General features: G+C 42.3%; 1 protein-coding gene across 1 annotated transcript in view; it reads left to right on the top strand.

Moving 5' to 3' along the window:
* Positions 1–19084: 19084 nt before the first annotated feature.
* vipr1b (vasoactive intestinal peptide receptor 1b) overlaps positions 19085–27372 on the top strand; it is a 140021-nt gene continuing 131733 nt past the window's right edge. Inside the window, exon 1 of the mRNA XM_051687777.1 lies at positions 19085–19336. Coding sequence (XP_051543737.1) covers positions 19280–19336 — 57 coding nt within the window. The 5' untranslated portion in view covers positions 19085–19279. The remainder of the gene's footprint in view (positions 19337–27372) is intronic.

Raw genomic sequence — 27372 nt, 5'->3', positions numbered from 1 at the left:
ATCGGGACCGGGCAGTAAAAAAGTTCCTCCCATGACCTTGTCAGCTCTTCATGCACTTCCAGGAAGAAAGGAACGGGGGCGGGGCATGGCTTTGAGCGGCGCCGCGAGCCCAGGAACAATCATCGAGCCGCGAGGGTTCAGGGAAGAGCGGAGGGTTCCACTCTAGCCGACACTCGCAGCTGTCCGGGAAAGCATGTTGTCATCTCCGCGTCAGCCTGTGACTGGGCAATCGTCCCCGAAGGGAGGAGCCCAGCTGTGGCTTCCGTGTCCAATGCTGCGCTTGAGAGCTCATCACTTTCGCGGGCTCCGAATAAGAGGTCGACCTTGCCGCGAGACGAGCCGGCGGACTCATCTGGAAGCCCGATCGGGGCAGACGAGCATGCTGGGGAATGGGAGGTCCGCGGGGGGATACCTGGCGGAGGCGGTCCCATTGGGGTCCCCAAATCGCCCCCAGTGCTAGCCGCGCTGGCCTCATACCCGTGGGTAAAAGGACCGAGGCGGGGAGCCTCTGGGGTGGCTTGCTTTCTTACGAAGGCGAGCCGCGACCACATCGTTGCCATGGACACGTCCTCGCAATGACAACATGACCATCCACGAACGCTGTCTCCGCGTGAGCAGTGCCCAGACACAAAAGACAGTGATCGTGACCGTCAGAAGGCGAGAGATAACGAACGCAACCAGGAATAACACACAATCGGAAAGGCATCTTTAAAAAGACGTTCCGTGTGTGCCGCTCTTTTAGAGAAATATACTCTTTTATTTCTGCCGAAGCACCCAGGGCATTCTCTGCAGTGCACCAGTGCAGAGGGGGGACAAGCTGCTGAAATGCGCCATCAGATCCAGCAGAGGTGAATGAACAGTTGTGGGAATTTAGCTCAATGAGCATGACCGTTTGGCTCCGAAGAGAAAATCTGAATGTGTGGTTGCATACCAGCTCCTTTTATACCCGTATGTCCGGGGGAGTGGCATGCAAATACCACTTGCCAATTTTCATTGGCCTTTTATCAAAGACCAGAGGTGTCTCGGGCTCCCAAGAGTGACCCCTAGTGTCACTACATCGACACAACATCAAGTGATTGACAGATAGGGAACTCGTACACTCACAGTGGAAACATGCTGATCGAGCGCGACTATCCGATGCACACAGCCAAGTCTGTTTACAATTGCGCTTGAAACACACACACACACTCACACACAATGTCTGAGAAGTCAAACAGTGCATAGACAAACCAGACTGCTGAAATTTTACAGCTATAAAAACAAAATAAATAAAACAAAAACAGTACAGCAGACATAACCCATTTGTTCACGTTTACTATATTATATACAGTATTTGTTAATGACAAGAAATCAAAAATTAAAATAATAAAAAATTCTGAATTCTGTATTCCTCTCTAGAGTTTTTACTACAATTAGCCATTGAAGCAAACTAATTAGCTGTCTCGTCCAGTCAGGGAGGCGCCTTCAGCATATTTTCTGAAATTCCTAACATAAATGAGTAGTATCAACAAATATGTTCATGTTCAATTAGATCAATTTATTCTGCTCATCATTAGAGCATTTACATCTCATATTCTATGCATTTGATTTGTTACAGGCATAGGAAAGCATGCTCTTACAGTATCTATTAAAAATACTTGAGCTGAATAGTTCAAAATGTTTTTTTCTCATTGCAGTTGTAAATCTCACAAAGGCTCACAAAGTTAGAATGAAGTTTTGAGACAAACTCTTGCTTATTACTAAAAGGGAATGTACTTGCCCCTCTAAAAAAAAGTGTTAGAAATTGGTAATAAGAAAAGTACTTATTAGATTGGAAAGTAGTGGTTATAAATATATTTGCATAAATTGTACCAGGAAATTTTAGTGCCATAATTATCACTTTCTTATAGATCTACAGAATTGACAGAAAATTGACCATTTAAATTTTAACCCTAATTTTACAATTCAAATTCTAACAAGCAATTCCACTATAGAGGAAGATTATAAGTTGACAAAAGTCTAGTATATTCAAATCTCACTCAAGTAAAAAGAAAAGAGCCAATTGAAAGTACTTAAAAATACTGAGTCATTGAGAACAACACAGTTTGTTTCAACCTGTTCTCATGAGATGTCGTAATATTACGAGATGGTGAAACTGTTAGAAATTGTGTGGGCTGACTGACGGCTGGGCTGGTCTCATAGGGAAAACGTGAGTCTATATACATTTTTGCAAAACTTGTTATATGTGTCTCCAGGTAAAATTCCCCGCAGCTTCCAGGATAAAAGAACATAAGAGGTGCTACAACAACTGTTTGTTTTAATCAGTTTCACTCAAATCTTGACTTTAATGACTGATTATGACTTTATAAATACTTATTTTTCTCTTTATTACTCAGACCCTGCTTTTTATGATATCAACACACTTTTACTCTAACACATCTTTTGAAATACTATACATTTTAATGCTTGTATTACAGACTCACCTATATACACTTATTATTATATGAATAGCTTGCGTGGTAGCTCACCTAATAGTGTGTTGGATTTAGGCCATTTTCCATACGCCAGATTTGCCCCCTTGATGGGCATTGCGGGAAGGGGACGCCACTTGAAAGTTCATTCCAAACAAAAGTAAGAAAACATTTTTTTCACAAATAGCCCTTTTTCAAGACTATTAGTAAAGGGTACATTCATATAGTACTTTCATGCTCCATTTAGAGTGCCCACATCAAGAGATCTGTCCTTCAAAGGGAGTAAGGCATGGCATGGGGATGATCACTTCAACTGGAAATCGCCCTGAGTCGGAGGACCGCGGTTCAAATCCAACCATGAACTAAAGTTGACACGTGACATTACAGAGTCATAGAAGCAGGACAAAATGAGGTGGTTGCTTCAGATAATGTGCTTTTTAATTTCTTAATTTTTTTAGTTTTAATGTTAAAACACTAATGGTTAGATTTAGGCATTGATAAGGTAAGGATGTCTTTTTTAAAGGTGCTGTAAGTGATTTTAGTGTTCTGAAGCTTTCACGTAACTGAGCCATTGGATTAGCCACGCCCACTCATTTCAAAACCCCGCCCTCCGAAGATAATTTTGAGACCAAAATTGAGCAAAAGAGCAGCATTGTTTGTTCCTGTGTCTGTTAAATTCAACAGTGGCACAATAGCGCCCTCAACTGACAAAAATTATGAATCATAGTCTCCAGCCCCTTCAAATGAGAACGAGCAAAATGATTTACAGGTGAAAAGCCTCAATGTCAGCAGTCTGTGGACACATTTTTTTTGCTGTTTATAAAGTCTACAGCTGTCACAGAGACCAGTGAGATATCTCAGTACACTTATTTCATTAATATCTTTAAGGGAGCATTTTTTGGATACTTTATACAACACAAATGGTAAAGTTTAGGCGTTGATTTGGTAAGGATGTATTTTTTAAACATATCTTTTATATTTTAAAACACTATTGGTTAGGTTCAGGCAAAAGATTTAGGTTAGGGAGGTATGTTTAAAAAAATTGATCTAAAATTCATCTTAAAACCTCGTCTGAATACCACACCATTTTACTCGCTTTTGGCGCCCCCAGCTGGACATTTCACTGGAAACCTGCAGCCAAACGTGATATACAGCATCTACATTTAGAATTGCAAAACTGTTGTCATGTTCATGTAAATTTCCTGAGACCAGGCTGGATGACATACAGTGCCATTAGGACTTTCCCCAAGTTTAACCCCAAACCTAACCATAAATTGTAACCTCTTACCCCTTAACCTAACCATGATTTTAATAGGAAAAAGCTTTTTTGTACCTTGGAAGAAAGAAAACATTGAGGTGTTGAACAAGACGAGGGAAGTGTATAACAAGTTACACACAACATACATCAGTCATTTGAATTGCATAAAGAAATATGTAATGAGTAACCAAATTTGTTCCCTAACTTTTCCTATCTTAAAGTAAAGTGTTGGATAGGAGGCTATCTAAAATTTGATGGCTGTTTTGGTTGGTGTCTTAGGAAATAAAATTTGTTGTTTTTCGTATAAGCCAAGTCATATAATTTCGCACTAATTATTACGAGTTGTTATGAGACTGTATTGTTTAATTTTAGCTCTTATTACACCTGGCATATATCTTAAACATTAAACTTTGATTGAGGTTAAGGTATCAATACATACAGTACACTTTATGGTTAATCCACAAATAAAGCTCTATGATTATGGTGGGATGTAAAAATGTTTAACTGCAAGTGTGTGAACTCGTGCCAAGAAAGCTTTTTAAAGAGCATTGCCATTTGGCATCAAGAGGCCAACAAGTTATCAAAACTAAAATTTCTCAAAAACTACTGCCTGTCACCTTGGGCAAGTCACTCTGTCGACTGCAGACTTTCCAGGATTGAAGGCTTTTGAGATACAGTATATTGGGACTGAGTAAATCTTTTAAATCCTGCTGCCAGTACAGCAGCATTACACTGACACTTTCTCAGTTCTAAGAGCGCAGACTTTCTGGCCAGCACTGTACGGTTCTTTACTAAAGTGGCCCATTAGATTTTCAGCATATTGTGCTGTACTAAACTTAGCTTTGCCAGTTAGATTCTATGGATTTTTCAATGATTCACAGAGGATGTTTTTGTGTGAGTCAATAGTAGCCAAAGTAGGGTAAAATGAACATCAGTACACATTGTGGTGCATTTTTAGGTGATGGAAATGCTTAAAGGAATATTCCGGGTTTAATGCAAGATAAGATCAATTGACAGCATTTGTGACTTGTTGATTACCACAAAACATTTAAAAAAAATAAAATAATGTTTTTAGAGCAAAAATTCAGTTACACTGAGGCATTTACAATGGAAATGAATGGGGCCAATTTCTGGAGAATTTAAAGACAGAAATGTGATTCTTATAATTTTACAAAAGCATTTACATAAATTCTTCTGTTAAAACTTGTGTATTATTGGAGCTGTAAAGTTGTTTAAATCATGGTTTTTATGGTTACTTTAGGGTTCATGGCAACGACATTATAAAATTGGATATAACTTTACACAGAAAGGGTCAGTAAGTGATTTGATCTCACCAAAATCATGTTAACACGCTGTGCACGCCCAGCCCCCAATCGGGCTAATCAGCCGAGGAGAGGGATAAAGACGAGCCGGATGCGGCAGTTCGAGTGAGAGAGAGAGAGAGAGAGAGAGAGAGAGAGAGAGAGTGAGTAGCTGCAGTGTGTGTATTTATGTTTCTGTCTTTTGTTTAAGCTTTCATTAAAATATTACTTTGATGCTTCATCCGGTTCCCGCCTCCTCCTTTCCCATTTTAACCCGCTTGTTACACACGCATATTGTTTATGTCTTGTGGCTATAGTTTTATGGATTGGCCCCTATTTATAACTGCCTCATTGTAACTAAAATTTTTAATGAAAAAGAGGGATGAGTCAAAATTAATTTTTATGGTAATCAGCATTGTCACAAATGCTGTCAATTGAGCTTAACGTGTATTGAACACGAACATACCTTTAAAAGTGCTGCAGTGATCAGGTTTCTAGGAGCCTGTTGGCAAACAATTTGTATTTATCACAGTTGTTTCCTGTCAAATTCACACTCTGTGAACAGGAAAAGCGTATATGCCCATGTAATAGCAAGTGGAGGTTTAATGTAAACATTGGAAGTAACATTTTAAAGTAAATCAAACTACAACATGAGGGTGAGAAAGAAAAAAAGAAAAAAGTTTCTTATTTAGAGTGAATCATCTCTTTAAAAGTGAAAACAGGACGAAGAAACATACTATACTTTTGTATTATATTCTGCCACAGCTATGATCGGTGGTCCCTACCGTAAATAACAAATCTTTGCCTATGTAGCCCAACCAAAATGGTGTACCAAGAGTGGACTGTATCATGTGTAGGTGCTGTGGGATCTCAACTCCAGGTGGTTGAATATTAAGGGCGGTGGGTCTTTGACATAGGCCCTCCAACCCCTCACACTGTTACACACAGAGAAGCGAAAAGGAACGATCTCTAAAGGTCTGAGGAACATACTCCTGCTTCAGCGCTTCATGGTTTAATTAGAGTCATATAAATAGGCTCTTTGGGAGTGCACCACACTGTCCACACTGTCCCTGTACCCTTCAAAAGCTCAATAAATTGCAGTATGCCAGTCTATCTATCTATCTGTCTGTCTGTCTCTTTTTATTAAATGCATCTATTTAACATTTATTTCATGTGAATTGCTAGAAAATAACAACATTTGGTAGCAGGTTTTCCAAAATTGCAAATCGCATATGAAATGAATAGAAAATAATGTAAAACAGCGAATATAATATTTAGTTTGAACTCCTGAAGTTTACAGTTCCTCAACATTTTTCTGAAGGTTATCCACCCTCTTTCGCTGACCATTAGTTGAAAAATAAAAGTAATTAATTTGTAAAATTTAAGGCCCTATTTTGTACCGTATTCTTGGTAAATGCCTCTAACATAGAGCTGGGAAGAGATTAATGGAGACAAAATGACTGCAGTCAACAACATATTATTTAACATGGCTTATTGTAGCTTACAGTAAAAGCCTGGTGTCAATGTTGAGACAAATCCATACTGTCAAACAACAGTTTGAACATATTTTGTTCATCTTTGTAAATTTTTTCAAGTAAAAAGACGTAATGAATGCACTTCAAGCAACTGAACTTTCTCAACCAAGATCACACCTTTACAAGCCATTTCCAGGGAAAGGTGTGAGAGACTGCTAACACTATGTCAGCCTTCCCTCAGTGTCACAGCTTCAACATGGAATAAAATCATTCTCACTTCTGACCTCATCTGTCACTGAAAAAAGGATAGAAGTGTTATTAGATGACCTCAGACTAGGAGCAAATCCATTCTACATCACTATCCTTGCATGAGACAACCCATGCATCTGTTTCAGACTGCTATCAAATATCAAACAAGATTCTGAAGTCTCCAGTGTTTGGACCTCTGTTTAATACGGATACAATATGATGGAAAGGTTGTAACTGTAGCGAAGACCCCGGGGCAGTTGTGTTAAGATCCATGTGCAGTTTAATAAACATATGAACAGTACAGCAAAGTAGCAAATAAAAGGATAAACGACAAAACAGGCAAGGGTCCGGTACACAGGAGACAGACCAAGAAACGTAAACCAAGTAAACCCGAGAGACAGAGGGGTAATCCAATAAACAGGCAAAAGGTCCAAAAACTCACAAGCAGGCAGGGAAATATGATAAACAGGCAGGAGTCAAAAACACAGGAAGAACAGAAATGGTAATAACGCTCAGAATTGCCAACTAGGCAGAACAAGACATCGCACTGAATGCAGGTAAACAGAGAATTTAAATAGTCTGGGATAATATGAAACAGGTGAGTGAGTAATCAGTCTGAGCTGGGGATTATGTGAAATGTAGTTCGTGAAGGGAAAGGAGATGGAGACCTCTGGCGGCGTTCTGGAGAGATAGCAGACGCTGAAGGTGTCACAGTAACAAAGAGAATGAATATGGCTAGACCTGCCATCTTGTCTAAAGTAGACATGAAATCCAAATTGACCCTGTTTACCTAATGCATGTTCTTATTTATTAAATACATGTTGACTATGATTCATCAGTGCAGATTATTCCAATTAAAATGTTTGTCTTCATAATCTTTCAGCTAAATGTAATAACTTGCACTCTGAAATTAATAACCAGCCTTTAAAAAGACTTCCTTTTTCATATGACATTAAGGAAGTCTATAATACCTGGAGAGAGCTATCATTAGCATTCCCATTCATCTCAATGGCAGTTGGTCAGTAGGCGCATATTTTATTAATTACTGATGGATGAAATCAAGTCCAGCCCTACATTTTCTTTCATGTTGAACAGCCTGTTTCACTCTGAAATATTTCAGATTATGGAACTAAAATGGGTTGCGAACACCGTTCCCTATCTGTCACTCACTCGACGTTGTGTCGATGTAGTGACACTAGGGGTCACTCTTGGGAGCCCCAATCACCTCTGTTTTTTTTTAAAAAGGCCAATGAGAATTGGCGAGTGGAATTTGCATGCCACTCCCCCGGACATACGGGTATAAAAGGAGCTGGTATGCAACCACTCATTCAGATTTTCTCTTCGGAGCTGAGCGGTTGTATTCAGTGCACTGAATTCAATTCCCTCCAAAGATGCACCTCAAAACTGTTGGATTTATGGCGCATTTCAGCGGCTTCTCCCCCTCTACACCCGTGGAGTGCAGAGAACGCCACTGGGCGCTTCGGCAGAGCGAAAATAAGAAAGTATATTTTAAAAGAGTATATTTTCAATCACAAAAAGAGCTGCACACACACGGAACGTCTTTTTAAAGATGCCTTTCCATTTGTGTATTATTCCTGGTTGTGGTCCTTATCTCTCCACTTCTGACGGCCACGATCGCTGTCTTACGTGTCTGGGCACTGCCCACGTGGAGACATCGTTCATGGATGAGTCATCTCCTCATTGCGAGAACATGACCATGGCAACGTTGCGGTTGTGGCTTGCTTTTCATAAGAAAGCAAGCCACCCCAGCGGCTCCCTGCACCGGTCCTTCTACCTATGGGTTTGAGGCCGCGTCGGTTAGCACTGGGGGTGATTTGGGGACATCAATGGGACCACCTCCGCCGGGTATCCCCCCACGGACCTCCCATTCCCCAGCACGTTCGCTTGCCCACTTGCACGAGACCGCCGGCGAGTTCGACTTCTCGTTCGGAGCTCGGAAAGACGATGAGTTATTGAGCGTAGCATTGGAGAGCTGGCTCGTCCAGTCTGACTCAGAAGCTTCGGCTGGGCTTCCTCCTTCGGGAACGGTCGCCCAGTCTAACGGCGACACGGAAATGACGGACATGCTTTCCCGGGCGGCCACGAGCATCGGGCTAGTGTGGAACCCTCCACTCTCCCCTGAACCCTCGCGGCTCGACGATTGGTTCCTGGGCTCAGGGTGCCGCCCACGGCCATGCCCCACCCCCGTTCCTTTCTTCCTGGAAGTGCATGAGAAGCTGACAAGATCGTGGGTGGCACCTTTTACATCCCGGTCTTTCAGCTCCCCCGCTCTCACTAACCTCGATGGTGGAGCGGCCAGGGGGTATTCGGTGATCCCCCAGGTGGATAAGGTGCTCGCGGTGCACTTGTGTCCGCAGAGCGCCGCCAACTGGCATGGGTGCCCGAGGCTCCAGTCCAGGGCCTGTAGGTTTACGTCGTCCTTGACGACTGTGGCCTGCGGTGCCACTGGACAAGCCGCCTCTGCCCTGCACGCCATGGCTCTCCTGCAAGTACACCAAGCCAAGGTGCTAAAAGAACTGCACGAGGGTAGTTCTGACCCGACCTCGCTCTCCGGGCGATGAAGGTCACGGCGCGGTCTCTCGGGCAGGCGATGTCCACGCTGGTGGTCCAGGAGCACCACGTTTGGCTCAACTTGGTCAAGATGGGAGAGGCAGACAAGACATGGTTCCTTGACACCCCCATTTCCCAGGTTGTCCTGTTTGGCGACGGCGTCAAGGACTTTGCCCAGCAGTCCTCGGCGGTGAAGAAGCAGACGGAGGCCTTACAGCATATCTTGCCCCGGCGTGGCTTAAGACCCCACACCCTGTCTGCTCGTCGCCGGGGCGTCCTCCTGCAGCAACAACACCGGCTCTGCCGTGGCCCGGCTCCAGCGTGGAGCCCTCCGCAGGAAGCTGATGCCACCCGTCTCGCGGCCGGCCGCTAAGAACCCGAGGAAGGCTTCGAAGCGCCCCTGAGACGGGCGACCCAGGGTGCGATTAAACAGTTGGTTAATTGTTAACATCGATGAAACATTAATTAAAATTAATACTAGCTTATTGATCATTCAAACAGACGTAAACCTCTTACTTGAATCGCATGAGGACACAGGTAGAATGTGTTTTCCTCCGTCCTTTAACTCTGACCCGGTTCCTTGAGGCTCGGGTGATGACGGGAGACCGTTCCCTCGCTCTGTCGGCGGGCGGTACGGCTGTTGATTCTCAGCGGGCTGGCAGAGAACTCAGAAATATCGACTTGATTGAAGATGGAAGAGAATTCTTTAATCTCTTCACTTCTGCAGGCAAACGGATGAAGATGAGAATTGCTTGGCGGTCTCCTTCGGATCCGTTAGAGTGTTCGGTTGAACACAGAGTAATCTCAACTCGTCCAGCGAGATGGAGATTGTATGGCCACAGTTTCAAGTTGGACGTTACTTGTGCCACGAGGTTGCACCTGAGAGCAGAAAAGAGCTACGTCTATATTCGGTGAACAAAGTCGCTGGAAGCAACTCACTTCAGAGGTATTTCAACTCCTGATGATGTCATGTTTGAGGGACGTTCTGTTGTGTGCCTCATCCAATAGGAGTTGAGAGTTTGATCCTTTAGTGAGCAAGGCTTCATGGATTTGTAGTCTGTTTTGGACTCCCTTTGTTTGATTTTGGCATGATTTTTATCAGTAAGATTTACGACTTGGAAGGTGGGGGCTTGAGTTAGGTTTTTACGACTGTATTAGGCCTGCCTTTGTCTTCTATCTGAATACATGAGGCCCAACACAGCCCTTGCCCCGCTAAGGGAAGTGTGCATCCGCATCCTCAACTATCTCGACGACTGGCTAATCCTAGCTCACTCTCGAGAGTTGCTGTGCACACACAGGGACCTCATGCTCCGGCACCTCAGCCGACTGGGGCTTTGGGTCAACTGGGAAAAGAGCAAGCTCTCCCCGGTTCAGAGCATCTCTTTTCTCAGTTTGGAGTTGGACTCAGTCTCAATGACATCACGCCTCACGAATGAGCGTGTGCAGTCGGTGCTGAACTGTCTGAAGGCATTCAGACGGAGGACAGTGGTTCCACTGAAACTTGAGGCTCAGAGTCGCCTGGGGCACATGGTATCCTCAGCGGTGGCCACACCGCTCAGTTTGATGCATACGAGACCGCTTCAGCACTAGCTTCAGACTCGAGTCCCGAGATGGGCATGGCGCCACGGGACACATTGCGTGGCCATCACGCTGATCTGTCGCTGCCTCTTCAGTCCTTGGACCGACCTTGCATTTCTACAGGCAGGGGTTCCCCTAGATCATGTCTCCAGGTGTGTCGTGGTTACAAAGATGCCTCCAAGACGGGCTGGGGTGCCGTATGCAATGGGCACACAGCCACCGGCTCCTGGACTGGCCCGCGGCTGCGTTGGCATATAAACTGCCTAGAGTTGTTGGTAGTATTGCTCGCCCTGCGGAGGTTCCGGCCATTGATCCAGGGCAAGCATGTGACGGTAGTGTACATCAACTGCCAAGGTGGTCTACACTCCCATTGCATGTCACAACTCGCCCGCCGTCTCCTCCTCTGGAGTCAGCAGTGCCTCAAGTCGCTACAAGCCACTCACATCCCGGGCAACCTCAACACCGCAGCGGACGCGCTGTCATGTCAGGTTACCCTCAGGGGAGAGTGGAGACTCCACCCTCAGGTGGTCCAGCTGATTTGGAGTCGATTCGGTTGAGCACAGGTAGACCTGTTTGCTTCCCGGGAATCCTCCCACTGCCCGCTTTGGTATGCCCCGACCGAGGCACCCCTCGTTATAGATGCGCTGGCACACAGCTGGCCCCATTGGACTATGCAAATATGCTTTTCCCCCAGTGAGCCTACTTGCACAGACCCTGTGCAAGGTCAGGGAGGACGAGGAGCAGGTCGTCCTAGTAGCAACCTACTGGCCCACACAGACGTGGTTCTCGGATCTCATGCTCCTCACGACAGCCCCCCCCCCCCCCCCGATGAATTCCCCTGAGGAAGGACCTTCTTTCTCAGGGACTGGGCACCATCTGGCACCCGTGACCAGACCTCCAGAATCTCCACATCTGGCCCCTGGACGGAACACGGAAGACCTAAGTAGCCTACAACCCGCGGTGGTAGACACAATCACTCAGGCTAGGGCTCCCTTCCACGAGGCGCCTGTATGTCTTGAAGTGGCGTCTGTTCACTAAGTGGTGTTCTTCCCGACGCAAAGACCCCCAGAGATGCACAGTCAGATCGGTGATTCCCTTCCTACAGGAGAGGCTGGAGGGGCGGCTGTCCCCCTCCACCTTGAAGGTGTATGTAGCTGCTGTTTCGGCTCATCACGATGCAGTAGATGGTAAGTATTTGGAGAAGCAGGACTTGATCATCAGGTTCCTGAGAGGCGCTAGTAGGTTGAATCCCTCCAGACCGTGCCTCGTCCCCTTGTGGGACCTCTCTGTAGTCCTTCGGCATCTACAGGGAGCTCCTTTTGAGCCCTTGGAGTCAGCTGAGCTTAAGGCACTCTCTTTGAAGACTGCCCTCCTGAATGCACTCACTTCCATCAAAAGGGTAGGGGACCTGCAGGCGTTCTCTGTCAGTGAATCGTGCCTGGAGTTCGGTCCGGGTTACTCTCACGTGATCCTGAGACCCCGACCGGGCTATGTGCCCAAGGTTCCCACGACCCCATTTAGGGATCAGTTGGTGAACCTGCAAGCGCTGCCCCAGCCTTGCCGTTGCTGTGTCCGGTGCGAGCTTTACGCATATATTTGGATCGCACGCAGAGCCTTAGAAGCTCCGAGCAGCTCTTTGTCTGCTTTGGTGGACAGCGGAAAGGAAGTGCTGTCTCCAAACAGAGGATCGCCCACTGGGTCATTGACGCCATCGCGATGGCATATCAGGCTCAGGACAAAACCACCCCGTGCGGGGTTACGAGCCCACTCTACCAGGAGTGTGGTGGCCTCCTGGGCCCTGGCCAGTGGCGCCTCTTTGGCAGACATCTGCAGAGCAGCAGGCTGGGCAACACCCAACACCTTTGCGAGGTTCTACAATCTCCGGGTTGAGCCGGTCTCGTCCCGTGTATTGTCAGGCACGAGCAGGTAAGTTCCGGGACAGCTGGCCGGGTGTACCGCTTGCGCATAGCACCTTTCCCCTCCCTTGAGGTGAAGACGTGCACTCTTGACTCCCAGTCGTGTTCACAGACTGTGATCCCTGGATTACTTTCCTCCTTAGCCCTCTGGCAGTTGAGTTTGCGGAGAAACTCGCTGCCGGCCCAGTACGTGTACTAATGAGACCCTGTACTGAGGTAGGTGCTCCACATGTGCTGGTTCCCCGAAGGCGACCCCATGTGAGGCCCCTCTGCCCCTGGTCACCATGCTCTGTAGAAACTCCTCCCCCTTCGTGTAGGACCTACCATAGGACCTCTCCACATGACATACTTCCGACAAGACTCGGTAAGACCATGTGACGTATTCCACTCAAAATACCCCCCCCCCTTTTTGGGACACCCCCCGACGCAGACACTTATGGCTCCCAGTCAGTTAACAAATCCACTCTTTTTGGGGAGAAAAGAGAGGGAAAGAGACCTCTGCTGGGCTAGCCTGTCCCTATAGTTGGGCTGTCGACTTGTTCCTGATGGACCGTTCAACGCTCATAAGAGCGTTGGGGGAAGTTACGTGACGGCCTGGTGTGCTGGCTACGAGGCACACAGTGATCTGCCTGTCACTCACTACCAGTTCACGTAACACAGTTCAGATAGTTGTGGCGTTTTGTATAGGGACCCCTAGTGTCACTACATTGACACAACATCGAGTGAATGACAGATAGGGAACGTCATGGTTACTTTCGTAACCTCCGTTCCCTGATGGAGGGAACGAGACATTGTGTCCCTCTTGCCACAACACTGAACTACCCGCTGAAATGGCCGGGACCTGGTCTCGGCTCCTCAGCACAAAACCTGAATGAGTGGTTGCATACCAGCTCCTTTTATACCCGTATGTCTGGGGGAATGGCATGCAAATTCCACTCGCCAATTGTTATTGGCCTTTTTTCAAAAAAGCAGAGGTGTTTGGGGCTCCCAAGAGTGATCCCTAGTGTCACTACATCAACACAATGTCTCGTTCCCTCCATCAGGGAATGGAGGTTACGAAAGTAACCAGGACGTTTCCTATTGACTTATTAGTCTAAAATATTTTATTCATAATGTGTTACTTTTCTCATATCGGAGACAAGGCTAAAGAAAAACAAATGAGAAGAGAATGCGGAATTAAAAGCATACTTCTCCACAAGTGGCCTCAATAAAATGACCTAATATATTACAAATATCTCATGGATTCACAGTCTTAATATTCCAGCTATGCGACACTCACTTCTAAAGGCAAACTTGGCTTTTGGCCGGATCTAAAAATGTCTGTTTACCTCTGAATGTTTATTAAGCAGTCAAAGCTATTTACCATCACAAGCTGTGGCACCATGAAGTGCAAGGTTTTCTCCAAAGCACCCTGTTTTACATGGTTTACAATGTCTCCTGTGCGGCCCCTCATTCCTCTGCCCGATGTGTAATCAAACATAATTTATTATGGATACTTGATTGCCCACTAAGCTTCTCCTACATATAAAATGACTGCTATAAATAGACATGATGTATGTTTTTTGAGGGGTAAAACAATATACAGCAGTTTGCGGTAGGTACAATTACTCACTGCTAGTGCTCTCATTATGGTAACTGTGTATATTTGTGGGTGTGTTTTGTGCTTGTTTGTGTTTCTTGCCTAATTTTGTTTAAAGGTGTGAATTGTGTGTGATAGAAGTTTTGTGGTCATTCTGGGTATTGTTTGACAAATGTTCTTGCTTTGCAACAACTCACATTCCTGTGTCACAAATAAACATGCAGTGTGCTGGAAGTAGCCTACAAAGCAGAAATTATATATGGCAGATGCTATTTACGCTAAGTGTAAATGGCAACCAAAAGCATCTTCTTTGCACTAAGTGCAAATATTTTTAGAAGCAGTGACAGGTACTATTTACACCCCTAATTAAATACTAAAATATAGTATAGGGGTATCACAGCAGTGTGTTTATTGTGTTTATTTAGAGTGCCACAAACAACCTACACTGACCTCTACCCCTAAACCTAACCATAACCTTCCGTTACAAAAATTGACCATGTTTTTTCTACAGTAAACCGTTTCACCATGGTATTTTGTAGTAAAATCTTATTAACACTAACCACACAATTAAACATGGTTACTATATTAACACCATATTACTGTAGTAACACCATGGTTAATTGCATTAAAACTATGGTTTCTGCCAAAAACATGGTTACAATAATAGTACTATAGTAAAAACATGGATAATTTTACCCAGATTAAAACCTATCAATCTATCTATCTATCTATAGAGAGCGAAAGAGAATAAATAATTTTGAAGTTGTATTTATAGACACTAGTTACATTTTTTGAAGGATGTATGACGTCTTTTTGTCTATACAATGCAAGTCAAGGGGTCCAAAATGTTCAAGCTCTAAAAAGGTTGTAAAGGCAGCATAAAAGTAATCCATATGACCCGAGTGGTTTAATTCATGTCTTCTGAGTCAATACAATCCCTCTAGGTGAGAACAAAGCAAGAATTCATTCATTATTCTCCAAAACACTTCACTTCCGCCCAGCTCTCATATGCAGGTTCATGAGAGAAGCTTGTTCAGTGTCTCTGTGCTTGACGCACAAATGCTTGCATGTTCACACAAGAAGTTTTCCCATGAAAATGTGAGCGTGCCTATAAAAGGTCCTGTTTTACCTGTTCTGAGTGAGATTCGAACCGGCGTCAGCCGGCATGGGAAGCGGGCGGGCTAACGAGGAGCCTAAAGGCAACAGCCCCTAACGTCAGTTGCTAGTGTGCCTCTTGAGACCAGGGAAGGGGGGTTTACACATACCGCACAGCTAAACGTACCAGCTGACTCCTGTTATACACAGTTTCTAATCAATGCTTACTCTTGACTTTTTACAGATAATAATGTACTATGAAAGGACTGTGAAATGAAAACATTACTGTGAAGTTCTTGAAAAGACAGAATCCACTATGCTTCAGTTTAATTGAATACTGTAAATTACAAGCATTTGTTTAAAAAGACAGTATGTGAGTAATATTTCCCTGCTTTTCTCCAAATAGACCCCTGAGTGTTTACACATTGGTGAAAGAGTTTATGTCTGTTATTACTAATCACTGCCACCATTATCACAGGGCAGACACATAATAATCTTAAACAATTAAGTGATTGTTAAAACCAAGCAGCTTGTTGCAGTCAGCAGCAAATTAAGTGCCATTTATAAGTCTCAGTAAGTGATTTTAAACATAGCAATGAGTAATGATGTTCTGCCAGCACACAACAACCTTTGCCAATTAAAAACTAGCACACTTTCTTTCACATAGACACCAGTAGAAACATACGTATGTGAGAACTTGCATAACAAGCCTGCTGCTCTCTCCTGGAGCCTTGAAAGATTCTCACTTATGACGCTATTAAACAAATCTATCAGAGAATAACTTTCTGTGTTATTCTTCTGATGACTCACTCTCCAAGGAAACTTTCTAGTGAATAAAAGATGAATTGGAAAAAAAAAGTATTACACCTTAAAATTACCTACACTTTCCTCAGGCACTAAGAAACTTTATCTTGACAGTTTTCATTGTCTGGTTTTTGGAAGGAGGCAAGAGGGAACGATGCAAAAATCATCTTGTTCCCACATTTTGGTCAAGATCCCTTTCATGATCTTGACCAAAATGTGCCAATCAGAATATGAAGTCTTGGTTTTAAAACGTATGAGCCCTGAGCGCAAAGTAATGAGTGATGAATCGTTTTTTTAGGCTTGTTGGACCATTAAGTCTGAGCTCTGGGAAACTGATGCAGGGGTGTAGAAGGCTAACTCACCTATCTTTTGCATGGAGCCAGTTAGTTTTAATTTGTCAATATTTGCAAAGTGAGGGAGAGCTTACGGCAAACTAGCGCTTTCAGAAGATCTTCTCCTGAAAGACACAAAAGAAAGAAAAAGGGAACTGCCAAGAGACCGTCACGACCAAAAATATTTGCATGTCCTGAAAAGGCCAATGTGAATAATTTCAATAGGAAGGGAAAATTATGCTCTAAAACTGGTTCTCTATTTTAAGCACCGTGATCTCTCCCAAGACAGTTGAATAAGTACAATGAATAAGTACAATGGTACCCAAAGGTAAAAATCTGCATGGAAATACTCTTGCCCTCACTTACTTGAATGTGACAGAATGGGACATATGCAATTAAGGTTCTCCTTTGCTTTTCAGTTTCATGATCATTGACCTTAACATCTTAGAATGTACTGTATATGTATCATGCACATAACTCTGTGCCATGTCCATGTTTTGTCTTTTGTGCTGTTTTGCAAAATGTAAATGCAAAATGTAAAGCTGTTGGTCTGATCCATGGAATACATGATGTTCAATACCAAGCATGGAGCGTGACACTGTTGTACGATGCAATAACCAGGGTAATTTGTGGTTAATCACTCCTGTTAAAAAACATGTACCTTTTCAAATTCAGTGAATAAAATTGCTGTGTAAATTCATCAATCATGTACTGTCCATGATGCTATACATCAGTGTGTTTCAAACATGAATGATTTTCAAGCATTAACTTCCTTAGGAGAGTTGGTTGTGATTGAGTATTAATAGACAAAGAAATTGCAATGTGATCTCAGACACATTAACTGTACGTTTTTCAATAAATGAGCATTTATACATACATTTCAAGGAAAAAGATTCACAGATTCTGTTTGATGAGATGGCACATGTTCATAATAGGATTAAATAAAAACTATTTGAGTTCTGCATGCTCAGAATGGCCATTTCTCAACATTTGCATGGGAGAGAGCATATCAATCATAGAACAATCAGAAGTGAGGCGGTTGACCCACTGACGTGTCAACGCAGATATTACTGTGAGCATTTTTCCACTAAAATGATTTTGTTTAAATAGAAAATGATTAGAATGAGCGCTGATGCACAGAAATTAGCTTATTTATCACAAGCCATGCTGCACTGAGCCTCACAGATCTACTTGCATTTAGTTGATTCTTATCGCAGCCTAATTTAATTAAGGAGCTCTTGACCATTGCCAGATAGATTCCTTAAAGATTTGAGAGTGCAAATAACTGCAAATGTTTCCCTTTGTTTGTTAGAGCAAGGGTAAAGACACTCAGCACAAAGGTCAGTGCTTTCAACATACAGTATATAAATTTATATAGACAGGTTTATGGAAGCATTCCTAATTGCAGCTGAAAAGCAACAGACCAAGAGTACTGCCCCTACCCCCCCCCCCAGCTCTAAGTGTGTTCAATGTATAAGCATTTGTACATGGAAATATTATAGTATTGCAGAGAAACCAGTTATCAAGATGAAACAGAGTAATTAGACTCACACGGTGGCAAGAAATATAGGTGGATAAAGCAGAAGTTAATATTAGCTAATTTGTTATTGTGTCTGTTGAAACGCTCTCTCAAACTAATTGCATTCCAGCAAATTTTGATTTGAAAGCATGGTGGCAATATAAATTATTATTGTGATGAATCACTGTATGTAATGGCATATAACAACATATTAATCTTGGCACTTACATAATAAATTTGCATTCAAAATAATTGAGTATAACTGTGCTTAATTAAATTATTCCGTCACTGAATATTCCCCTGTTGACAATCCTACCAAATCAACACTGTGCCCTTGCCTCGAGCATAGCATGTAACCCTAGGTTGCTCAAGCAATTATTTTACTATTTATTGTTACAAGTTACTCTGGATAAGATGCGCCTGCTAAATGACAAAGAAAGCATGAGTCAGCCTGATTTGCATAATCTTCAATTCAAATATTTGCTGAATGCGATTTGCAGACAAATATTTGAGACATAGGCTAAGGTTTGAATTCTGAAGTCAAAGAACAGCCTAGCAAAAATAAGAAGTAGCTCTTTTGTTTTGGCTTATCCTCACTGACATTTATTCATACAGATGTCTTTGACCACTCAAAACAGCTAAAGTCCAGGTGATAACCTTTTAATTTCATACATAGGTGGTCTTTTAGACCTAAGTACACGTTATCTAAGTAAATTTGAGACTAGAGCTGCACACTGGAGTTAATTTTCTTTCAGCCTGGCACTCACAAGTAGCATAGACCTTGAGATAAATTAATCCTTTGCTTTCTTACTAGGATAATAAAGACAGCCGTGAGTGGATGACGAATAAGAGTGATTCAATCTTTAGTGCACTGTCAATATGTCGCAAGTAGTGTGTGGAGCTGTGTGCCTCTGACTGTGACTCGCTCATTGGTCCCTGAACTGCCAGCAGCTCTAGCAAGTACACGAGCCACCTCACCCGGAGGATAGTTATGATGTACTCTCATTTCAAATGATGTTTTACTCATCTGCCAACAATTTTCCCGATGAGACAGCTAACGTTTGACTGAGCTTACTTTTAAGAAAGCCGCAGGAGAAACTTTTTTTTTTTTTTTCGTGGTAACGAACATTTACGGAAGAAAAGCGACGTGCGATGGATGCCTCGAAATTGGTTCTGTTTGTTACAGCACTGAGCTTCATGTTTTCTGCTGTAAGTATTTGTTCTTGTGTTATGGCATTTTTTTTAAACAAGATATCTTGTAAGACTACACATTGTGTTTAATTTCAGTCAGAGAGGCACCGTTGTTAAATTATGAATATTTTTAATTGATTTGAAATAACTTCACTGGGCATTATCTCGTTTATGGAGGAATATGTCATTACTTACCTCGTATAAAAAATTTATAAAAACTATAAATCTTACAAGAAAAGCCTCTCGAGCCAGCGGAGAAGTTGGATACCGACGGAAGAGACCAAATGCGCAATAGCGCGCTCGCATGGCGAGAGTGAAGGCGAAATGTCATTTACTTTACGTAATGCATGATAATGTGGACTTTAGCAACTCTTCTCTGTTGTCTGTTACATAATAATACGTTAATAATGTTTATTTCTTTAAGTAAATAAAGGTGTTGGAGGTGTAGCTAGGACACTGAATCATCTTTGAAGTGAATTGAAAATTATCTGTACATCTATTGGTGCTTGTTTCTCACCATTTATCTGGGTTTCACCTCTTTCATTGCTCATATTTCATTGACTTTTTAACTTGCTCGTCTTCTCATTAATTCAGTAATTTCAGGAAATATTGGGTTATTAATTACACCATTGAATAGGGTTTCACACAAGTTTTTGCTGGGAATCTTAACAGAAACTGGGATTTTTTATTAGGGTCTTTCTTTCTTTCTTTCTTTCTTTCTTTCTTTCTTCCTTCCTTCCTTCCTTCCTTCCTTCCTTCCTTCCTTCCTTCCTGTCCTTCCGTCCGTCCGTCCGTCCGTCCGTCCGTTTATAAAGTTGAGTACACTTCTGATTTAGTTGTGATGCAGATGGAAATTTGTAACAGAAGCATTCGTCTCCAGTGTAAATAGAACTCTTGAGTGTTCACAAAAGCCTTTTAACTGCATTACCTGCACACTTTACCCTATTTTATCATCACTGAAATGGCTGCAGAGGCCTGCCTCTCTCATTGTCACTAGATGTCACAAGCTGAATGAAAAGACATTTTGTCACTGACTCTGGAATCTTATGTACCAAATGTCAGCTAAAAGCATCCTTTACACAACTTGCCTGCAGCTATTTATTTATATACATTTTTATTTTATAAAACAAATTGAGAGTTCATGCTGGTTTGCATGTTAGAGGAGCCACAAGAGTGTTTCAAAATGGTGCAAAGTGGGCACACTGGATAGAGAGCAGCAGGTTGTTGTGTTAAAGATGTGTATCAGTGTTAAGTGCACTTCAAAATATGTTTGACACATTACAGTAACAGCATGAAATTGATCTGTATGATATTTTAAGCTGAGGATTTGTCTGGTCTGCGTTTAAAGGAATAGTTCACCCAAAAATGAAATTTCTCTAGAAATTGCTCATGTTAGTTTAAATTTGTTTTTGACGATTTAAATTTAGGCTTAAACATTATGAAAGCTGTGAAATAATGATAAAATTGTGTGCGATCAGTCTCCTGCCTTACCAGGAAATATGTTCATATAAAAGTCAATCAAACGTGTTTACATTTTACATTTAACCAAAGAGCGATGTGTATAAATAATTACCAGCGCTCATGAAAATGTCTAACAATATTTATTTTTATTAACTAAGGGGTTCTGGGTGGTTGCTAAAGTGCTATTTTTGCTTTTTAGCACATTGATGCTACAGTATATGTTTACTAGGGTGTTCTGGATGGTTGCTGGGGCATGCTATACAGATGTCAAGGTGATCTGCTGTGTTTTAAAAAAAAAAATAATAATAATATTTGTATCCCCATTTCTCCCAATTTGGAATACCCAATTCCCACTCCTTAGCTGGTCCTCATGGTGGCGCAGTTACTCACCTCAATTCGGGTGGTGGAGTACAAGTCTCAGTTGCCTCTGCTTCTGAGACAGTCATCCATGCATCTTATCACGTGGCTTGTTGTGCATGACACTGCGGAGACTCATGTTACTCTCTGTGATGCATGCACAACTTACCACATGCCCCATTGAGAGCAAAAACCATGAGAAGGTTAACCCTTGTGACTCTACCCTCCCTAGCAACCGGGCCAATTTGGTTGCTTAGGAGACCTGGCTGGAGTCACTCAGCACACCCTGGATTTGAACTTGCGACTCCAGGGGTGGAAGTAAGTGTCAATACTTGCTGAGCTACCCAGGCCCCCAATCAGCTTTATGTTTTAGAGCAATGCTAAAGTATATGGTTGCCAGGTTGTTACTATGCTTTTGTTAAGTTGTTTTCTGTGTTTGTAGCACATTACTCTGCAGTTGCTAGGGTGTCTAAGAGGTTGTCAGGTTGTTGCTATGCTGTTAAGTTGTTTTAACTGTTTTTTAGAACATTGCTATGCAGTTGCTAGGATGTTCTGTTTGGTTGCTTATTGGATCAAATAAAAAGAGTCCACTCCACAAGTCTCTTTGCACACTCTTTACAACTTAGCCTAGTTGTGGTTTAATTGGGCGCTAAGTCACAATTTATGCACTACTAAATATTTGAGTGTTGCACCATTAAACTTAGGTAGGACGTAACCCTACATATACACTAAATATTTATGGAAGTCTCCGACCAGGAGTAACAGATGGTATAATAAATCAGACTGATATTTTATGACACCAATGAGCTCATGTTTTGTGTGACAGGCATCAATCATTTTGACATACATTATGATGTTGATGTTTACACTCGTTTACATTTATGAGAGAGAAAAAAAACGTACTTTTAAGCGGCTCTTCAGCATGAAACTGTTCAAACGGTGCAGTTTTTAGGGTGCGTTGCCAGGTGTCAAGTGTCAATACATTCAAAATATATATAGGATATTACAATGGATAAATGTCTATTTTTCCAGCCTGTTGTATTAGTATTTATCACCCCTTTTTATTTTAGATACAGTTCCTATATATATTTATATACACAGGGCAAATATACTATTTATCAAATCTACTTTTATTACATATCATATTTTAATGGGGTTATAATTTATTACAGCTGACAGTTATGTGAGCAAACAAGGTTTGAACATCAACCGTAAAAAGATCAAAATGAAATTCACGGCTTTTTAACACTTCTGTGTACAAATATGAAAGCTGTTTATTGGATCAATTCAGGTAAACATCATATTATGCAACTACACATTACTTTCCTGTCCTGCCTTAAGGACAGGTGTTGCAACCAAATTAAGCACTGTCTTAGTTACAAACTAACTAGTAGTTACTAAGCCCTTAGTGTGAACTTTACGTCCCAACTTATGTGAGACCTTACGCACAGCTGGTGCAACCGTACCCTGGTCACTAAAAATGGCTCAGGTCCCTCCTTCAATGTTACAATTTTGTACATATACTTACAAGTTCAGAAGTTGTCATTTCGATGTAATGAGTGTTCAAGTGATTTTAGGTGGACAGACTTTCTGAAAAAGCAACTTTTTCACTTTCTGAAAAAGCAGGAAACTTTTTCAGCAACAATGCAATGACATGTACATGTATTCACATACACACTGCATATTAGAATTAGAATCAGAATGAGCTTTATTGTCAAATATGCTTACACACACAAGGAATTTGTCATGGTGACAGAAGCTTCCAGTGCAAAGAGAATACAAAAAATATACATATACAACATATACAGTACATACAAACATTTGAAATAAACATATATACATAAACAGTGAAATAAGAATGAAAAATAAGATACAATAGATAAATATATAGAGGAAACTACAGTAGGGCAATAATGTTGTTCAAATATGTTATATACAGATATACAGTTATTTGCAAGGTGATTTAATGTATTGTGCAGAAGAGGTAGGATATGTCAAATAAATATATATGGAATATAAATATGAATGAATAGTTGAATATGCACATTATTGTATTGCCACAGTGGAGAGTGTTGGGGACAGTTTTAACTGTTCATATGGTAAATGGCCGAGGGAAGAAACTGTTCTTGTGCCTGACTGTTCTGGTGCTCAGTGCTCTGTAGCGCCAGCCAGAGAGAAACAGTTCAAAAAGGTAGTGTGCTGGGTGAATGTGGTCTGAAGCGATTTTTCCAGCCCTTTTCCTTACTCTGGAGGTGTACAGTTCTTGGAGGGTGGGAAGGTGAGAACCAATAATCTGTTCAGCAGTCTGGACTATCCTCTGAAGTCTTCCGATGTCTGACTTGGTAGCTGAACCAAACCAGCCAGTTATAGAAGTGCAGAGGACAGACTCAGTGACTGCTGAGTAGAACTGGATCAGCAGCACCTGTGGCAGGTTGAACTTCCTCAGCTGGTGAAGGAAGTACAACCTCTGCTGGGACTTTTCCACAATGGAGTCAGTTTGGGTTTCCCACTTCAGGTCCCATGTGATGGTAGTGCCCAGGAACCTGAATGACTCCGCTGCTGCCACAGTGCTGTTTAGAATGGTTAGCGGGGTCGATGCTGGGGTGTTCCTCCTAAAGTCCACTATCATCTCCACTGTTTTGAGCGTGTTTAGCTTCAGGTTGTTTTGACTGCACCAATGAGCCAGCCGTTCAACCTCCCTTCTGTAAGCAGACTCGTTGTCATCTTGGATGAGGCCGATGACTGTAGTGTCGTCTGCAAACTTCAGGAGTTTGACAGAGGGGTCCTTGACAGTGCAGTCATTGGTGTACAGGGAGAAGAGTAGTGGGGAGAGCACACATCTCTGGGGGGCACCAGTGCTGATTGTACAGTTGCGGGAAGTGAATTTCCCCAGTCTCACTAACTGCTGCCTATCTGTCAGAATGCTGGTGATCCACTGACAGATAGAGGTGGGAACCGAGAGCTGGGTTAATTTGTTCCATAGGAGAGCAGGGATGATGATGTTGAAAGCCGAACTGAAGTCCACAAATAGAATCCTTGCATAAGTCCCTGGTCTGTCTAGATGTTGCAGTATGTAATGCAGTCCCATATTGACTGCATCATCCACCGACCTGTTAGCTTAATAGGCAAACTGCAGGGGATCCAGAAAGGGTCCAGTGATGTCCATCAGGTGGGCCAACACCAGTCTCTCAAATGACTTCATGACCACAGACGCCAGGGCGACAGGCCTGTAGTCATTGAGTCCTGCAATCTTGGGTTTCTTTGGGACAGGGATGATGGTGGAGAGTTTGAAGCAGCTGGGTAATTCACTGTGCTCCAGTGATGTGTGAAGATGGGGGCCAGTTGGTTAGCACAGGCTTTTAGACAAGTGTGTGAAACACCGTCAGGGCACTGTGCTTTCCTTTTCTTCTGTTTCCGGATTACCCGGCACACATCTCTTCACAGATCTTAATTGCAGGTTGAGTAGCAGGAGGGGGTTGCAGGAGGTTGGTGTTTGTGTGAAGTGAAGGTCAGAGTGGGTGTGGGGTGTGAGACTGGGCTTTTCAAATCTACAGTAAAACACATTCAGGTCATTAGCCAGTTGTTGATTCCCTACAGTGTTGGGGGATGGTGTCTTGTTGTTGGTAATGTCTTTCAGGCCACTCCAAACTGATGCAGGGTTGTTAGCGGAAAACTTGTTTTCCAGCTTTTCAGAGTAGCTTCTTTTATCCGCACTAATCTCCTTTTTCAGTGTGTTTTTGGCCTGATTATACAAGATTTTATCCCCACTTCTGTAAGCATCCTCTTTGGCCTGATGAAGCTGCCTGAGTTTTGCTGTAAACCATGGTTTGTCATTGCTGTATGTTAAATAAATCCAAGTAGGAATGCACATGTCCTCACAGAAACTGATATATGATGTCACAGTATCTGTGAGCTCATCTAGGTCAGTGGCTGCAGCTTCAAAAACACTCCAATCAGTACAGTCAAAACAGGCTTATAGTTCTAGCTCTTCTTCATTGGTCCATCTCTTTACAGTCTTAAGTACATGCTTAGCTGATTTTAGTTTCTGTCTGTAGGTTGGAAGAAGAGGAACCAGACAGTGATCAGAGAGCCCCAAAGCTGCTCTAGGGACAGAGCGATATGGATCCTTTAATGTAGTGTAACAGTGATCCAGTATATTTCTGTCTCTGGTTGGGCATGTATTGTGCTGTTTGTATTTGGGCAGTTCACGTATGAGGTTTGCTTTATTAAAATCCCCACGAATAATTATAAGTGAGTCCGGGTGTTGTTGCTCCGTGTCTGTGCTGTGATTAGCTAGCTGTTGCAGCGCTGCGTTCACGCACGCTTGTGAAGGAATGAAAACACTCACCAGAATAAATTAGAAAAACTCCCGTGGCGAGTAGAAAGGCTTACAGTTGAGGAAGAGTGCTTCTAAATTAGGGCTGCACATCTTCTTCAATGCTGTTACATCTGTACACCAACTTGCATTGATGTAAAAGCATGTTCCACTGCCTCTCGTTTTCCCGATAACTCCGTGATGCGATCCGCTCTGAACAGCTGAAAGCCCGGCAGATGTAATGCGCTGTCCGGAATGGGTTCACTCAGCCAGGTTTCTGTGAAGCACAGAGCAGCAGAGTCCTTATTTGTATGGTTTAGGTTAAATAGTTTGTCCATTTTGTTAGGAAGAGAGCGGAAATTTGCTAGATGTATGCTTGGCAGCACGGTTCAAAAGCTGCGTTGACGCAGTTTGACCAGTGTGCCTGCTCGCTTCCCTTGTTTGCATCTTTTAGTGCACTTGTGCAGCACTGCAGCTCCTCCGACTAAAATGTCCAACAATGTTAACAATGTAAATGTTATTTTGTTGCACAAGCCTGCCACCTTATATAAATTAGCTAAATGAGTCTTATTGTCTGGCAAGATTTATTCTTCATCAATAGGACAAAAAATGCATTCAATCTAAATTGCACAGTCACCAGTTTGCTTGATTCTTGCCATATTTCTTAAATTGACATGTCCCCATGTTGACATGTCCCCACTCCAAGACAATCTCACTGGATTTACGACTTTGTGGTGGTGTTCATGTACACTAATCTCATAAATAATATCCTTCTGACATGACTTGAATGCTTCTTTTAAGGGATAGTTCACTCAAAAATGAAAATTCTCTCATCATTTTCGCACCCTCATCCCATCCCAGATACTGTATGTATGACTTTCTTGGTTCTGCAGAACACACACACACACATTTTTTTTAGAAGAATATCTCTGTTCTGTAGGTGCTTTCAATGTAAGTGAATGGTGGCCAGACATTTGAAGCTCAGAAAAGCAAATTAAGGGTGCATAAATGTAATCCATAAGACTCCAGTTGTTTAATCAATGGCTTCTGAAGCGATCCAGTTGGCTTTGGGTGAGAACAGGCCAAAACTCCTTTTCCACTATAAATCTTGACAGCAGTCTCCTTGGCAGTTATGATTTCAAGCTCGATTACACTTCCTACAGTGCCATCTAGTGCTCTGAGCATGCGTCAAGCACTAGGAAGTGTAATCAATCTTGAAATCATGTTCGTGCTTGAAGACTGCAAAGAGTGAAAAGGGAGTTATATTTTGGTCTGTTCTCACCCTAAACCAAATTGATCTCTTCAGAAGACATTGATGAAACCACTGGAGTCACATGGATTACTTTAATGTTGCCTTTATCTCTTTTTTTGAGCTTCAAAGCTCTGGTCACCATATTCTTCTAAAAACCTTAAATTGTGTTCAGCAGATTAAAGAAAGTCATACACATCTGGGATGGTATAAGGGTGAGTAAATGTTGAGCACCGCCAATCAAATAAGTTGCGATAGGTTTAATTAGCTGTTCCATAATTTATGCGATTTACTTGTACTTTTGATACTTAAGTACATTTAAAATCAGTTACTTTAATACTTTTACTTAAGTATTATTCTCATGAGCTACTTTAACTTTTACTTGAGTCAATTTTCATGAAGACATCTTTAATTTGACTTAAGTATGACCAATGGATACTTTATAAAATACTGACAGCTGGAGAGATACATGTGTCAAGAAAATGAGCTTTTGTAGCTATGAAAAAAATCCTTGATGCAAAACATGTCTTCAGTGCAAGTCTTCTTCTCGTTCACTGAAAGGAAGGAGCATTATTATTTTAAGAGTGGCTTATGTAGTGTCTCTTAAAGGTTTATATATATATATATATATATATATATATATATATATATATATATATATATATATATATA

This window comes from Myxocyprinus asiaticus, chromosome 44 (assembly GCF_019703515.2).
Source record: "Myxocyprinus asiaticus isolate MX2 ecotype Aquarium Trade chromosome 44, UBuf_Myxa_2, whole genome shotgun sequence".
NCBI lineage: Eukaryota > Metazoa > Chordata > Actinopteri > Cypriniformes > Catostomidae > Myxocyprinus > Myxocyprinus asiaticus.
The sequence above is the reverse complement of the archived record's forward strand: the minus strand, read 5'-3'. Positions and strand labels throughout refer to the sequence as shown.